This window comes from Cetorhinus maximus, chromosome 1, assembly GCF_964194155.1.
Source record: "Cetorhinus maximus chromosome 1, sCetMax3.hap1.1, whole genome shotgun sequence".
In the NCBI taxonomy this organism is placed as follows: Eukaryota; Metazoa; Chordata; class Chondrichthyes; order Lamniformes; family Cetorhinidae; genus Cetorhinus; species Cetorhinus maximus.
The window spans coordinates 106,910,234-106,925,340 of NC_135879.1; the positions used below are offsets into that span (position 1 = coordinate 106,910,234).

Here is a 15,107-nt window from a genome sequence, read left to right on the forward strand (position 1 = left end):
GCTATTCTAAAGCTAGGTCCCACCGAGGAGTGCATCTCTGCGCTGATGGAGGGTGTGGGTGAGCGCTGTGTTGGGACTCCAGGAAGGGTGCCTCCAAATTCCTCTTCCGAGGTTTCTTCGGGGCTTGATTGGAGGCCCTGGGTTATGGCCTCCATCGGCTGTTTCCCAGTTGTGCCTCGGGAAGCAAGGAGAGATAATTAGTCCATGGCAGTGGCCTGTAAAACAGGACACAGCACTCACAGGATGTTGCACTGCTGGGTCCTCACTTGGTAGAGCAGCGCCGACCTCACCGTCAGCACAGAACTGGTCAAGATCCTCACCGGCCAGCTGGATAGCTCTGTTTTCAAAGTCTATGAGGACCTTGATTTTGGGCATTCTGCCACTAGTCTGCAACCTCTCCCTGTTGTGTGCCAGCTTGTCCTGCATGGATAGGGATGGAGAAAGTGTAAGCAGGATGCCTGCCAGGCCAGATGATGGGTATGCCTGGCATGTGTATGTGGTGAGTGGTCCCATGGACGGGATGAGGCAGTGAGTGTGAGAGAGTGGATGGTGATGTCCCTTGAGCTGGCAGTGAGTGAGATCCCTGTGGATTTGTGATGGGTTTGTGAGTGTATGAGTGAGAGTGATGAAAAGAGTGACTTACCCTGGCGGAACGGAAAAGATCATTCATCCTCTTGCGGCTCTTGGGTTGCTGACCTCTTTTGCAGGGCATTGGCACTGACCACCGCTGCCACCGCCTCACAAGCCAGATTAGTGAGGTTGTTGCCCATCGTGCGGCCAGAGCGGGGGTAGAGGATATCCCGGCAGGAGTCCATGGCATCCAAAAGGCATTCCAGTAATGTGTCACTGAACTGGGGGGGGCTGCAGTCTTTTTGCCTTTCAGGGCCATGTCTTCCTTGCAGCAGTGGTGAGTTGGAAGCACAGAGGTGTGTGCACGGCTGGACTTTAAATATGGCGCCTGGCTTGATGAAACTGAGGTGATGGCGGACGGGCGAATGAGAGCCCGCTCACCTTGGAAATGGCATGTTTCCTGGGAGTGCATAAATAATGTGGCTGGTTTGGGATGATATGGCATGAAAACCCATCATAGCGGCTGGTGGGTAAAACGTCGTTTTACCTGCCTGCTACTACACTTAGTGCAAATCTGGGACGATTCGGCCCCCTAGTCTCCAGTACCAGAAGGATGTTGAGAAGATGTTGAGAAGAAATGGTTATGCTTTAAACTGTCCATTTAATTCCAAGATAAAGAAACGTAGGGCCTCGGAACTAGTTAATCAGCATTTCTCTGTGGATACAAGACCAATGTATAACTGCAAAGCGGGGTCCTGTCCCTACATCCTCACCCCATTGCAGCGCCAGGTTATAAAGGGCAACAACAATGCGTGACACCCTCTGCAGACTGTATTGCAGGGCTCCACCAGACCGGTCCTGGCACCAGAACCTTATTTTCAGATCCCGATGGTCTGCTTCACCAAGTCGCAAGTTGCTGCATGAGCCTCGTTATACCTTCATTTTGCTACAGTCTGAGGCCGCTGCACGGGTGTCATCAGCCACGGCCTCTGTGGGTAGCCCTTGTCCCCGAGGAGCCAACCCTGCATCCTCTGTGGACCCTGGAAGATGTCAGGGATCTGTGATCAACTGAGAATGTAGAAGTCATGCACCCTCCCTGGAAACCCTATGCAGACCTTCAGGATGCGTTTATGGTGTTCGCACACCAGCTGAACATTCAGCGAATGGAACCCCTTGCGGTTGACATAGTTGACCATGTGTTGCGATGGAGATCTGAGCGCCATGTGAGTGCAGTCGATGGTACCCTGCACCTGTGGGAAACCCGAGACCTGGACTGGACTGCATGCTGTGCTCTCAGCTCAGGCGCAGACATTCTCCTAACCCGCACTGCAAGGCTGCACTGTTAGCTTGAACCATGGGGGAGACTGGTCCAAACCAGGATGATGACATTGCAAGGAGCTGTGAGCACCTCCACCAGTGACTGCTCCATGGCCAGCTTTAGCGAGGAGACTGTACAATGTGCGTAGTTGCCCAATTGTTCTGTAGTCCACTTAAACGCTCATTAGTTTGCAGTCTGTGCCCGAGAGGTGAAAAGCTCTGGAGCACTTGGTGACACTTTGATGCCCCTGTTTTGCTTGAGTGGGCAGATAAACTAGAGGCCTGACTCCAATCACATCAATGTGGCTGCCCTTGAACTGCCTCAGCTGCAAAGAATGGTGCAATCACACAGAGGGCGGACGATCCAGCGGGGTGTTGGGGGGGGGGGGGGGGGGGAGGCGGGGGGGGCGCTGAGTCCGGCGGGATGGTCTTATAATGAAATGCTAATGTACTACAATGAGGTTCCTGACGTCCAATGGCAGGAAACGCGGCCCATTGTCGGGCTGAGCAGATGATCGCAAATGGTTTTACAACATCGTTTGTTGGCCTTCTCGCCATATTGTCCGCTCACGCCACTAAACATGCCTGACGCCAGTGGGTACAAAAAATTCCGCTCTTGCAATCTAACTACTGTATACACAAATGCTGCTGCCATTGTCTCCACATATGAACACCTTACACATTCTTTCCAGCAAGCAACCCAGGCCTCAATTTAATCTTTAACAGCTGGGTCATTCAGGCCTGTGTTTAGGCAGACTTCAGAACGGATCATATGATCCCCTTCTTTTACCCTAAATTAAAGCCACAGTCCTGAAACATAACAATCTTATAAATCTCATATTTGTAACATGCTTGCCTCATGAATATCAGTGCTGACCTTTTGGACTGAATGGACTGTTCTGTGCTTATTATTTAATGGATCCGAATTTGACTTGGCCCAATGTAAAATGGGTGATAGCGAATCAGCAATCCATATTTTTTATTTCCATTGAAGAAGATGTCAAACAGGGAGGGATGTCAAACAGGCTGCTGATTCTGTATCATCCATTTTATGTTATCACACAAAGTCAAAATCCAGCCCATACACTCTATCATACATCCTGTGGATTGCTTAAAAATGATTTTCACAACTCCCATTATAAATTTCGAAATCATTTTCCCAGGAACGTCTCTAGTTGGCTGTTTGTAGATCCTTGAGTAATAGGGCAAGCCGAGAGTGTCCGAGTAGCCACTAACATATCAACTTGATGCATCTTGGTAAAATGATCCAATAATGCATTCCAAAATAGATTTTAATTTACATGTTGTTTTCCTTGAATTCCAACAACATACCGTTACTGAGATTGTTCATTTTCCCTAGTCAATCTTCTGGAGCCAGACCAAAGGACTCATCCTTCAGTACACCGATGTCACACACAATGTTATGCCTCTCGAGAACACTCTGATTGGTTATATGTTGAACGGCCTGAATTGGTGTGGAAAACTCTCCAGCCCAGGTGAGCAATCCCACCTTTCATGGTAGAAAGCATTGAACTACCATCAATAGTTTTCACTTGCTATTCAAGATTCATGAGTTCATGGACTCCTTAGCAGTGGAGCTTTCGAGAATTTAGTTTGTTAATAAATGCTAATGCTTGAGCTTTCATTCTGGAAATGATCAGCGATCGGACCTGTTCCAGACAAGCAATCCTTGGTTTATGCTGCCTGGATCAGAAATGAATTCTCATGGCCAGGAAAGAGGTCCTCTTATAAGCACCTGCAGGACCTACCTAGGCCCCATCCATTACATTTGGAATGTCTCGCGAACTAGGTACTCAACCTTTTAAAAAACTTGGATTTTTTTTTTTACTGTCCGATGAGATAGCTCTGGATTCAAGTTAGGGTCCAACCATAAGAATTATACTGCTGCTTTTAAACCACTCTTGTGTGAGCTTCTCAAAGATCTCCTTAATGCAGAACTTTGGTGCACATCAGCTTCCATTGGGTCATTCAATTCCCTGTTGTGCACACAGGCTCCTATATTTGTCACAATCCTTTGCCTACTAGGAGCCAATGGCTCAAGTCCACACTCCTGCCCTTCCAGAAAGATGTGGCACTCCCCGGCAGTGCACTGCAGGATCTCAGCCTATGATATAACTGATCATTTTAATAGGTGGAAAATGCAATGTACCCCACATGACTAACAGCAATGATTTGTATTTATATTGCACATTTAAGATAGTAAAATGTCCCATGGCACTTCACATGAGCATTATTAAACAAAATTTGACCCTCCGAGCCACATATGGAGGCATTAGGGCAAATGACTAAAATCTTGGCAAGGATATGGAGTTCAAGAGACGTCTTAAAGGAGGTACAGATGCAAGGAGGTATGAGGAGTGCTTTGGTGCCTTGGCAGCTGAAAACATGGACACCAATGGTGAAACAATTAAAATCAGGATGTTCAAGAGGTCAGAATTGGAGAACCACAGATATCCTAGAGGTTTGTGGGGCTGAATGAGATTAGAGATGGTGGGGTGTGAGATCCTTGTCATCATTCTTCTGGGCTGGATACGGTTCCACAACAATTCAGGCCTTCCATCTTATAACTAATCAAAGGGCTCTCGAGGCATAAACGCCACTGTGATGTCGGTGTACTGAAGGATAGTCCATTTGTCTGGTTTAAGGAGATTGACCGGGGTGGGGTTGAGAATTTTAAAACTGCAGCAAACACAGGTGTGATTGGTCAATAGGACTTTGTGCGAGTTAAGACAGGCACAGCAGAGTTTTGGGTGAGTTCATCTTACGGAGGGGAGTGTAGGTAGAATGCGGGAGACCAGCCAGCAATATGTTGGAATCGTCATGTCTAAAGGTAACAAAGACATGGGTGAGGGTTTCAGCAGCATATGAACTGAGGCAAGGGCAGAGTTGGGCGATGTTAGAGAGGTAGAAATAAGCGATCTTCGTGATGTCACTACTGTGTGTTTGAAAGCTCACTTTGGGGTCAAAAATGGTGACAAGGGTGCAAACAGTCTGGTTCAGACTCAGATGGTTGCCAGGTACAGGGATGGAGTTGGCAGTTTGGGAACAGAGTTTGGGATAGTAAGAAAAGACCAGGGCAGGGGTAGAGTCAATAGTTAGAGAATAGAATTTGTGGTAGTAATCTAAGACAATGGCTTTGTTCTTCCAAATATTTAATTGGAGAAAATTTCTGTTCATTCAGAGCAAGCAGTCAAACAATTTAGAGGCAGTGGAGGGATCGAGAGAGATGTTGGTCAGGTGGAACTGGTGTTATCAGCGTACATGTGGAAACCGACACTATGTTTTCGGAAGAGGTCACCGATGACTTCAATCTTAGCAACAGGAATCTATAAGCTCCTTGCACTTGTTGGACATGAGGCAGGGAAGAGGGGAAAACGGTTTGCACTCCAGAAGTAATGGCGACATGAGGAAGAACTTTTTTCATGTAATGAGAAGTTAGGATCTAGAATTCACTGCTTGAGAGTGTGGTGGAGGCAGTGAATCAAGGCATTCAAGAGGGAATTGGATGATTATCTGACAAGGGAGAATGTCCAGGGCTATGGGGAGAAGGTGGGAGAGTGGCACAAGGTGAATTGTTCTTACAGAGAGCCAGCACAGGCACAATGGACCAAATGGCCTCCTCCTGTGCTGTAATCATTCTATGATCCTGGAATAGTGAGCAATTTTAGTACACAAGAACAGGACTTGAAAGTGCTTCATGTGGTTCAGCCCAATTTGGAGGTGAATGGCTAAACTAATCGTCCACTGTATCAGTTCATGTCTGCGGACCCCTCGGATTTAAAGGAGTGGCGATTAGGATCATACAAGGGCAAGCGTCCAGGGAAAGAGAGAGTAATGATTTTAGAGCACCACTGCCTGGTGGGACTGCAGGACTGTGAAATCATCCCTTAAGTTTAAACAGCCCAAACACAGGCCTCAAAGACTGACTGCAGCAATACTCCACCCCGGAGAGCCAGGCTGCTTTATGTAAATGGCCCTGAGGACACCCATGATCATGTCTCCACCACTATTCCAAACTAGATCAGATAATTTGGTGTCAATCTGGAGATTACATCCAAGTTCTTGGCAGACATATTCAAGGAATGTGTGGGGTTCCAGCTCCTGTTCCTTCCCCACTGGAAGCAAAGGATCTGTGAATTCATCTTTACTTATGTTTGGAGCACTTTGTTCAATCATTTCAGCAATGTCGATGAGGGTTATTGCCTGTTGTCAGGAACGGCAGGAAAAAACTTATTTTAGAAAAATCGCATATCAAACTGTATTGTTGCAATTAAGGTTCTTAAATGGAGAAGAGAAAATTTTGCAACATTGACAATAAATCATTTTGTAAAGTGTAAGCGCAAACTGATTAATTTGTTCCTTCAAAAAATTTATGGTTACTAAAATTTTAATAGTGCTTTTTAAATATGCCAGATGAAGTTCCTGTCTTGCTAACTTCAGCCAAAGAATCACCTAAGAATTAAGCAGTCATTCTCAAAAAGTTATATTTCAACCAGGTCAGCAGGATGTACGTGATACTGAAAAACCTCATTCTCCTTTCTGGCAAATACTCCAGGACAAAGCAGCTCGCTTGATTGGCACCCCGTCCACCACAATAACCATTCACTCCCTCCACCACTGAAGCACAGTAGCAGCAGTGTACCTTCAACAAGATGCACTGCAATGTACCATCTACAAGATGCACTGCAGGAACTCATCAAGGCTTCTTTGACAGCACCTTCCAAACCCCTCGACCTCCACTGCTTAGAAGGACAAGGGCAGCAGATAGATGGGAACACCACCACCTGGAACTTCCCCTCCAAGCCACACACCATCCTGACTTGGAAATATATCTCTGTTCCTTCATTGTTGCTGGGTCAAAATCCTGGAACTCGCTTCCTAACAGCACTGTGGGTGTACCTACACTACACAGACTGCAGCGGCTCAAGAAGGCAGCTCACCATCACCTTCTTGAGGTCAATTAGGGATGGGCAATAAATGCTGGCCTAACCAGCGACGCCAACGTCCTGTGAAAAAATATATTATTAAAAATCTGATTTTAGTCCCCCATTTGAAATGGGGAACCCAGCCTCAGTGGTGTTGCATACTAAGCATTCCCGACCTGCAAAAAGGCCAGAGGAAAATGGAAAATGGTTTGGGAATGCGGAGGAAAATCAGATTTTCTCCAAAAAAATCTAAGTATGTCCATTTGCACACCGAAAAGCGCATCTGCACCCAGACAGAATTTTGGCCTAAGAGATCCATATAAAATAGCTCAGTTGAGGCTGATGGTGCATTTACAGTTCACTGTTTATGAGAAAAATTGCTTAGTATTTAATTTATGAAATTTTTTTTCTGAATATTAAACAAGCAACTCCTTTACCTCTCAATTAGAAACTGGGACATAAACATGGCACAATAACTTGATTTGTAAATTTAATTTGTTACAGAACCTAATTTTGAAGGATGTCCTGAATGGAATGATTGTGTAAACAATTCAGTGCGTTCATTTTGGAGAGCAGCATCTGAAAGTGTAAGTGATTCCTTTTCTGAAAAAATTCTGATAGGGCAACATGTTGGTCCAGGTCATTAACATTGGAACAACAGCTTTTAGTTCAAGCTCCAGCAATAGGTGCCTCAGCGCCATTTGCAATTTGCGTCCTCAAATCCCCACAGCCCAGAGTCTTTCACCAGCATCTGTGAGGTCTTGTGTCTAGACAAAGTCTAGTACCAGCTTCCCCACACTCCCACTCCCACAAACCCCTACAGCAAAGAACGGAAAACGAAAAGGACCATCACCATGGGGTGATATTCATACACCCAGCTGATGGCTGATTATAGAGTGGCATCAGCAGAAGACTGGGAACCAGTCACCTTCCTCTCAGCTGAGGAACGTTTTGTGACTAAGAAAGCTCTGAGGAGGGGAAATGGAGAGAATAAGTTATTTGTAAAACATCAAACCATGATTCATAGGAACACAGGACTTAGGAGGAGGAGTAGGCCATTCAGCCCATTGAGCCTGTTCCACCATTCGATAAGATCATGGCTGATCTGGTTGTGGTCTCAACTTCATTTTGCCATCTGCTCCCCCCATAAATCTGGAGTTCCTTGGGTATCAAGAATCTGTAGATCTGCCTTGAATAAATTCAATGGCCCAGTCTCCATTGCTTCTGGGTAAGGAAATTCCACATACCAATGACCCTTTGAGAGAAAAAAAATTCTCCTAATCTCCATCTTAAAACCTCTTATTCTTAAACTATGTCTCCTGGTTCTACTCTATCCCTAAGTAGAATCATCCTCCATCTACGAACCCTATCAAGTCCCCTCACGATCTTGTATGTTTCAATAAGATCACCTCTCACTCTTCTAAACTCCATTGGGTATAGGCCCAATCTGTTCACCCTTACTTCATAAGATAAACCCCTCATCCCAGGAATGAGTCAAGTGAACCTTCTCTGAACTGCTTCAAATGCAATTCTATCTTTTTTTCAAATAAGCAGACCAAAACTGTACATAGTATCCTAATAGCAATTTAACAGCCAACTCCATTCGCCACTTAATCACAGCTCATATTTGGTAACAAAGCCTAGCAGCTTAGGCAATAGCATGGTGGTATTGCCACTGGACTAGTAATCCAGAAACCCAGGATAATGCTCTGGGCACTTGGGTTCAAACCCTGCTAGAGCAGATGGTGGAATTTGAATCCAATAAAAATCTGACCATGAAACCATTGTTCATTGCTGTAAAAACCCATCAGGTTCACTAATGTCCTTTAGGGAAGGAAATCTGGTGTCCTTACCTGGTCTGGCCTACATGTGACTCCAGGCACAAAGCAATGTGGTTGACTCTCAAATTCCCTCCAAACAAGGGCAATACATGCTGGCCAGTGACACCCACAATGAATAATTTTTAAAAAGTGGCCTCACCAAAGCTCTGTACAGCTACAGTAAAACTTCCCTACTTTTATATTCCATTCCCCTAAGAAATGCCAACATTCCATTTGCCTTCCTAATCAATTGCTGTACCTGCATTCTAACTTTTTATGATTCATGTACCAGGACACTCAGATCCCTCTGTACCACTGAGTTCTGCAATCGCTTTCCATTTAAGTAGTGTACTGCTTTTCTATTCTTCCTGCCAAAGCGGACAAGTTTATATTTTCCCGCATTACGCTACATCTGACAAATTTTTGCCTACTCAATTAACCTGCCTGTATTCTTTTGCAGACTCTCTACCTCCTCTTGGCAACTTACTTTCCTACCTATTTGGGTGTAATTGGCAAATTTTGCTACTATACTTTAGGTCCCATCATCCAAACTATTGATGTAGATTGTAAATAGTTGAGGCTCCAGTACTGATCCCTATGGTACTCCACTTGTTACAGCTTACTAACCTGAAAAAACCCATTTATCTGTACTCTCTGTTTCCTGTTAGCTAACCAAACCTTTACCAATGCTAATAATGTCACCCCCAACACCATGAAATCTTATCCTGTGTAGTAACCTCCGATGCAGCACCTTATCAAATATCTTCTGGAAATCCAAGTACACCACATCTACAGGTTCCCCTTTATTCACCTTGCTCATACTTCCTCAAATAACTCCAATAAATTAGTTAAACATGATTTCTCTTTCACAAATCCACGTTGACTCTGCCTGATCACATTATAATTTTCTAAGTATCCTGCTATAACCTCCTTGATAATGGATTCTAGCAATTTCCCTATGATAGATGTTAGGCTAACTGGCCTGCAGTTTCCTGCTTTCTGTCTCCCTCCTTTCTCGAATAAATGTGTTATCTATTTTCTACTGGGACCCTTTCAGAACCCAAGGTATTTTGGAAGATTATAACCAATGCATCTATTATCTCTATATCCACTTCTTTTAAGACCCTAGGATGCAGGCCATCTGGTCCTAGGGAGCTTTCAGTCTTTATGTCCAGTAGCTTTCCCAGCACATTTTTCCTAGTAATGGTGATTGTTTTAAGTTCCTCCCTCTTGTTCACGTCTTGATTTTCAAATATCTTTGGAAAGTTTTCCAACAGATATTTTGTGTCTGTCTTCATGTAGAATACAGGTATTCTACAGTGAAGACAGGCACAAAATATCTGTTCAACACCTGTCATTTCCTTGTTTTCCATTATTAATTCCCCAGACTCTCTCTCTCTACAGGACTAACACTAGCTTTAGTTACTCTTTTCCTAGCTAAATACTTACAGAAACTCTTACTGTCTGCTTTTATAGCATTGGCTAGCTTTCTTTGTACACCTCTTTCTCCCTCTTTTTTTTAGTCGTACTTTGCTGATTCTTAAAATTTGACCAATCTTCTGAACTACCACTAATCTTTGCAGAGTTATACAGTGTTTCTTTCAATTTGATGTTACCTTCCTTAGATTCTAGAAGGGTCCAAGTGGAAAGCTAACACCTTTTTCAAGAAAGGAGGGAGGCAGAAATCAGAAAACTGCAGGCCAGTTAGCCTAACATCTATCATAGGGAAATTCCTGGAATCCATTATCAAGGAGGTTATAGCAGGATACTTAGAAAATTATAATGTGATCAGGCAGAGTCAATGTGGATTTGTGAAAAGGAAATCATGTTTAACTAATTTATTGGAGTTATTTGAGGTAGTATGAGCAAGGTGAATAAAGGGGAACCTGTAGATGTGGTGTACTTGGATTTCCAGAAGATGTTTGATAAGGTGCCACATCAGAGGTTACTACACAAGATAAGATTACATGATGTAGAGGGTAACATATTAGCATTGATAAAGGATTGGTTAGCTAACAGGAAACAGAGAGTAGAGATAAATGGTTTTTTTCAGGTTGGCAAGCTGTAACAAATGGAGTACCACAGGGATCAGCAACTATCTTATTCAGCCATGGATGATGCATCCTTTTCAGAGCCTTTCTTTCTCATGGAGATAATTTTGTTTTTAAATTGCTCTGCTTAGTTCTGGTGACATTGCAAAGTCAACCTGTACATTATTTGGTTCGATTCATTCATTGCATACAACTGAATGGCAATTTTTATTGTCTCTGTTTTGCCATCTGTTAAAGTGAGTTTCACAGAGATCAGTGTGCTAAACCAATCTGCCGCTAAATTCTGTTATGCCTTTTTTCTACAAATTTGTGATGAAACTGCTGACATGACTATGTTCATACTGGATTCAATAGAGCCAAAATGCAGCTTCAGAGCGAAGTCATTGAGATCCACACCTCCACCCACCCCACCCCTCAACACCACATAAATTATACTCATTTTGTTCCAGTTTAGAAAACATTTATTCTATTATTGAAGATATATGATAAATAAGTAATAGTGTGTGCATTTCACAGTATGCAATGAAGGCCCGTGGAGAAGTAACGGTGATGCTGAATGGATCTGCTCGTGTCAAAGCTTTCAGGACCAACAGGTACAACACTCATGACACTCAAAATGATAGAATTTGTCTTTTAACTGTAACAAGGTAGAATTTCTGTGAACTTCAGTGCAAGTTTGATGGAAACCTTGGAGAAATGATGGAGATGGACATTTCTCTGAAGTTTCTGCAAGTCTCCCACCAAAGTTATGTTGGGCAGTAGATGACCTGACACAGAAGTTACTGCCATTTATTCATAACAGGCAGTGCTGGAAAACATTACAGATCAATCAGCCGATCAACAGAAAAGGATTGTGATGAAGGGTCATAGCTGAAACAATGAATCAGTTGGGCTTGGGAAAGATCTTTGATGCAGTTCCTCCAGAAAGGCTAGTTGTGAAAATAAAGAAAATGGAAATTGGTGAAAATATTTTACACTGGTCAACCAATTATGTATTCAGTAGAACCCAGAAGTGATGGCATAGAGATTGTCATCACCTTGAAAGAATGTTACAAATGACAACCATAGGGGTGCATTTGAAAGATACTTTATTTAATATCCTCATAAATGATCTGGAGCAAAGAATTACAAGCACAATGGGTAAATTTTCAGACGATACAAAACTAATGGTAGCCTGCAGCTTAACAGGATAATCACTTGCATTGGCTTCTCTTCCTGCCCCCGTTGCATTACCTCTTGTGTCCTCCAAACATCTATATTCGTCCCCCTCCTATTTCTCATTGTTACAACTGGTCCCTGGGCAAAGTTCCCCCTATCAGTTATGATCCCGGACGAGGTACCCCAAATTGTTATGCTCCCGGATGAAGACGGATGAATTGGTTCCCCTTCTTTATTCAACCCCCTCGGTTGATCATAATAAAGTTAATTTTAAAAGGATCCATTCCCTCAAGGATAAATTTTCCCAGTCCAAATATATTTATGTTCTAAAAGGAGCCAATTTAACCAGGCTTTCTTGAGTTAAAGAAAGAGTGAATTTATTAGTTACTAAAACACGAGAAAAAGATAATAAAAATGCAACACACATATACACAGATTAGAATTGAGAAGTGAGACCAGAAATAAAACTTAAAAAGATGTACGAATAAGCCTTTGGCTGGTCTCTGAAGACTAACTGATGAAATGTTGAGGCCGTTAAGTTGGATGATTCCAGTACAGCTGTCTTTGGCCGTTGAACAGCTGGTTTGGTGAGTCTTGTTCTGCCAATTGGCTGAAAGGAGTTGTCCTGTTTCCTTTTTGACTAATGGCAGAATCGTCCATGCCTGCTGGCATCAGGAGTGCATGGTGGCTTGAGTGGACAATATGGCAAGAAGACCAAAAGTCAGCTTCACGAACTACTGAAACTAGTTTGCTATCGTCCGCTCAGCCTCTTGATGGTTGGCCACATTTCCCGCCATCGGATGTCGGGAACCTCATTGTAATACATCTGCATATCATTACAAGGCTAGCCCGCTGGACTCATCCCCTCCACCCTGCTGGATCGTCCACCCACGTCGGCGTGATTGCATGCCAATGTGTTTCAGAACAGCATATATCGGGGGAGAATTTTCTCCCCTTTGGGGTTTGGGTGGGAGCGGACGCGGGCAGGCGCGCAGCCGGTTGCCTCCCGCAATCAGCTGCGCGTCGCCATTTTACATGGCTGGGCCAATTAAGGCCTGCCCAGCGTGACGCAGACCTGGAAGCGCTGAGCGCTCCCTGTGTGGGCGGGGTGAGTAGGCTGAGTTGGTGCTTGCGCTCTTTTGCGCATGTGAGCGAAAGAGCACAGAAACCTCCCTGAGGCACAGAGTTGTCTCAGGGAAATTAGTTTGATTTTCAAAAATTTTAATAAAGAAAAAAACATTTTTGAGATGTCCTCTCATGTGACAGTGTCACATGAGCTACGACATGCTTTAATAAGATGTTTTATTCAATTTATAAACACTTCATGAAACCTCATCCTGCCTGTGGATGAGGTTTCATGAGAAATGCGAAGGCCGCCTGGGCTCTTCGTCTGCCCGCCAACCTTAAGGTTGGACTGGCAGCTCCATTAGGTATTTCAATTGATATTTAAATGGCCTTAATAGGCCTTTGATAGTTCGGCAGGCACGCAGCTGACTCCGGTGCATGCCCGCCGTACTGAAAATCAGAATGACGCGCGGTGACATCAGAACGCACCCCCGACATCACCGCACGTCATTTTATGTGTCAGCAAGCGAGGTCCACCCCCGCTCGCCGACCCGAAGATTCTGGCCAAGGTGTTTACTTGGAGGGCTGCACTTTGAGTGGAACTTTGAGGTGAGTGCACAGTAACGTTCCGTGGCACTCGCGAGGGCTGCCTGTTGGACTTGAAGGTTGAGGAGCATTGTGGGAGCAAGTGCTGCCCTGCGGTTCAAGCAGTTCATGTGGGGAGGGGTAAGGGCCGCCCTGCGTGTTATGATACAGCAGCTGGTATTTGCCAGGATGATCAAATCCACAAGAGAAACTTAGCCATGCTATCACAATGGTTTTGCAATTTGTGTTTAATACAAGAAGGTTTGTGCATTGAATTCAGAAGTAATGAGTCCACTAACACCTTTAGAGATTTTAAAAATTAAATTAAAACATTTATTAGCAAAAGAAAAGGATTAAAACACATACCCAAGATTACAGTTACACCGTTAATTAATATTATAATAAATCTTTCTAAAATAATATTTTGCAATACAGTATATGAATAATATGAGCACTTGGGATTCTTCCCCCACACCCCTCCCCTCCACCTGGGATTTTACCTGCAAAGGTGAGAGCCAGGGCATGTTAGATATAATATTAAAACTAGAGATAAGAGGTAGAGTGTCTCATTGTCATCACTCAGAAGAGGGTTTTATGCACCCCATGCTAATAAACTCCTCTTAACTCACAAAACTTTAATAGCTTGGGGTGTATATGCAGAGCCTAGAGATGGGGAATGTATAATTATTTTGATAACATTATATTTATAACAAGGTAACTTTCTGTAACACAAAATAAAAATATGCTTCCATAAGTAAAAGCTAGAGGTCTTCTGGCAGACTGGGTAGCATCCCTGCCTCTGAGCTAGAAACTCTGTGTTCAAGTCTCACTTTAGGACTAGATAGCCAAGGGAATTGAGTTCCTAATGGGGATAAAAATAGATTGAGTATCAACTTATAAATCCTTCCAATGTATGCCAATGGCAGCCGGTAAGAGCAGGAGAGATTCCTGGTCAGCCATGTGATGGAAAGAAATTGGAGACTCCACCATCACTATCCATAGCTTCAGGATACAAAATGCATGTAAAAGTCTTTGTTGCCAAAGCAAATTGGCTTTAAGTTAAACCATCGTCCAGCTAAGTATCATATCAATGTTCCTATTGATTACATTATTCTTTGGACATTATTGGTACTGATTATGTCTTTCTTTTCTGTCACTAGCATTTTTGGTGAAATAGAACTTGGAAAATTAGACAACAAGCGGGTTACCTCAGTTCAACTCTGGATCATGGACAATGTTGATGGGCCTGATAAGTGAGATTTTTCATTTTAGTGCATACAAACTGTGGGTTTTACTACATAATCGTATTTTTGCCATCTCCTTTGCAGCACAGTGGAATGGTAAAGCTAGTTAGACTTCCAACCTGGCATGCCATTGAGTAGCAGCATGTGGATTCCCCAAGTGGAGAGATGCTGGCCTTACCTGCGCAATTGTAGGGAGGCCCAGTGGGTAGGATGGGCATTTACTTAAAAGGAAGAAGGAACTTTGAAAGGGAAACAACAATTGTTTGCCGTCACATTTCTGGCAGAGACATAACACATCTGGATTGACAAAGGCCTGAGAACTTATCTTCTCAGCCAAAGGGGATAAAAATT

At 43.7% G+C, this 15,107-nt stretch overlaps 1 protein-coding gene across 1 annotated transcript in view; it reads left to right on the forward strand.

The window, feature by feature from the left end:
- Positions 1–15,107, forward strand: part of LOC144682589 (ADP-ribosyl cyclase/cyclic ADP-ribose hydrolase 1-like) — a 52,516-nt gene that overhangs the window by 29,011 nt on the left and 8,398 nt on the right. Inside the window, exons 4-7 of the mRNA XM_078545060.1 lie at positions 3,248–3,383; positions 7,338–7,420; positions 11,221–11,297; positions 14,673–14,765. Coding sequence (XP_078401186.1) covers positions 3,248–3,383; positions 7,338–7,420; positions 11,221–11,297; positions 14,673–14,765 — 389 coding nt within the window. The remainder of the gene's footprint in view (positions 1–3,247; positions 3,384–7,337; positions 7,421–11,220; positions 11,298–14,672; positions 14,766–15,107) is intronic.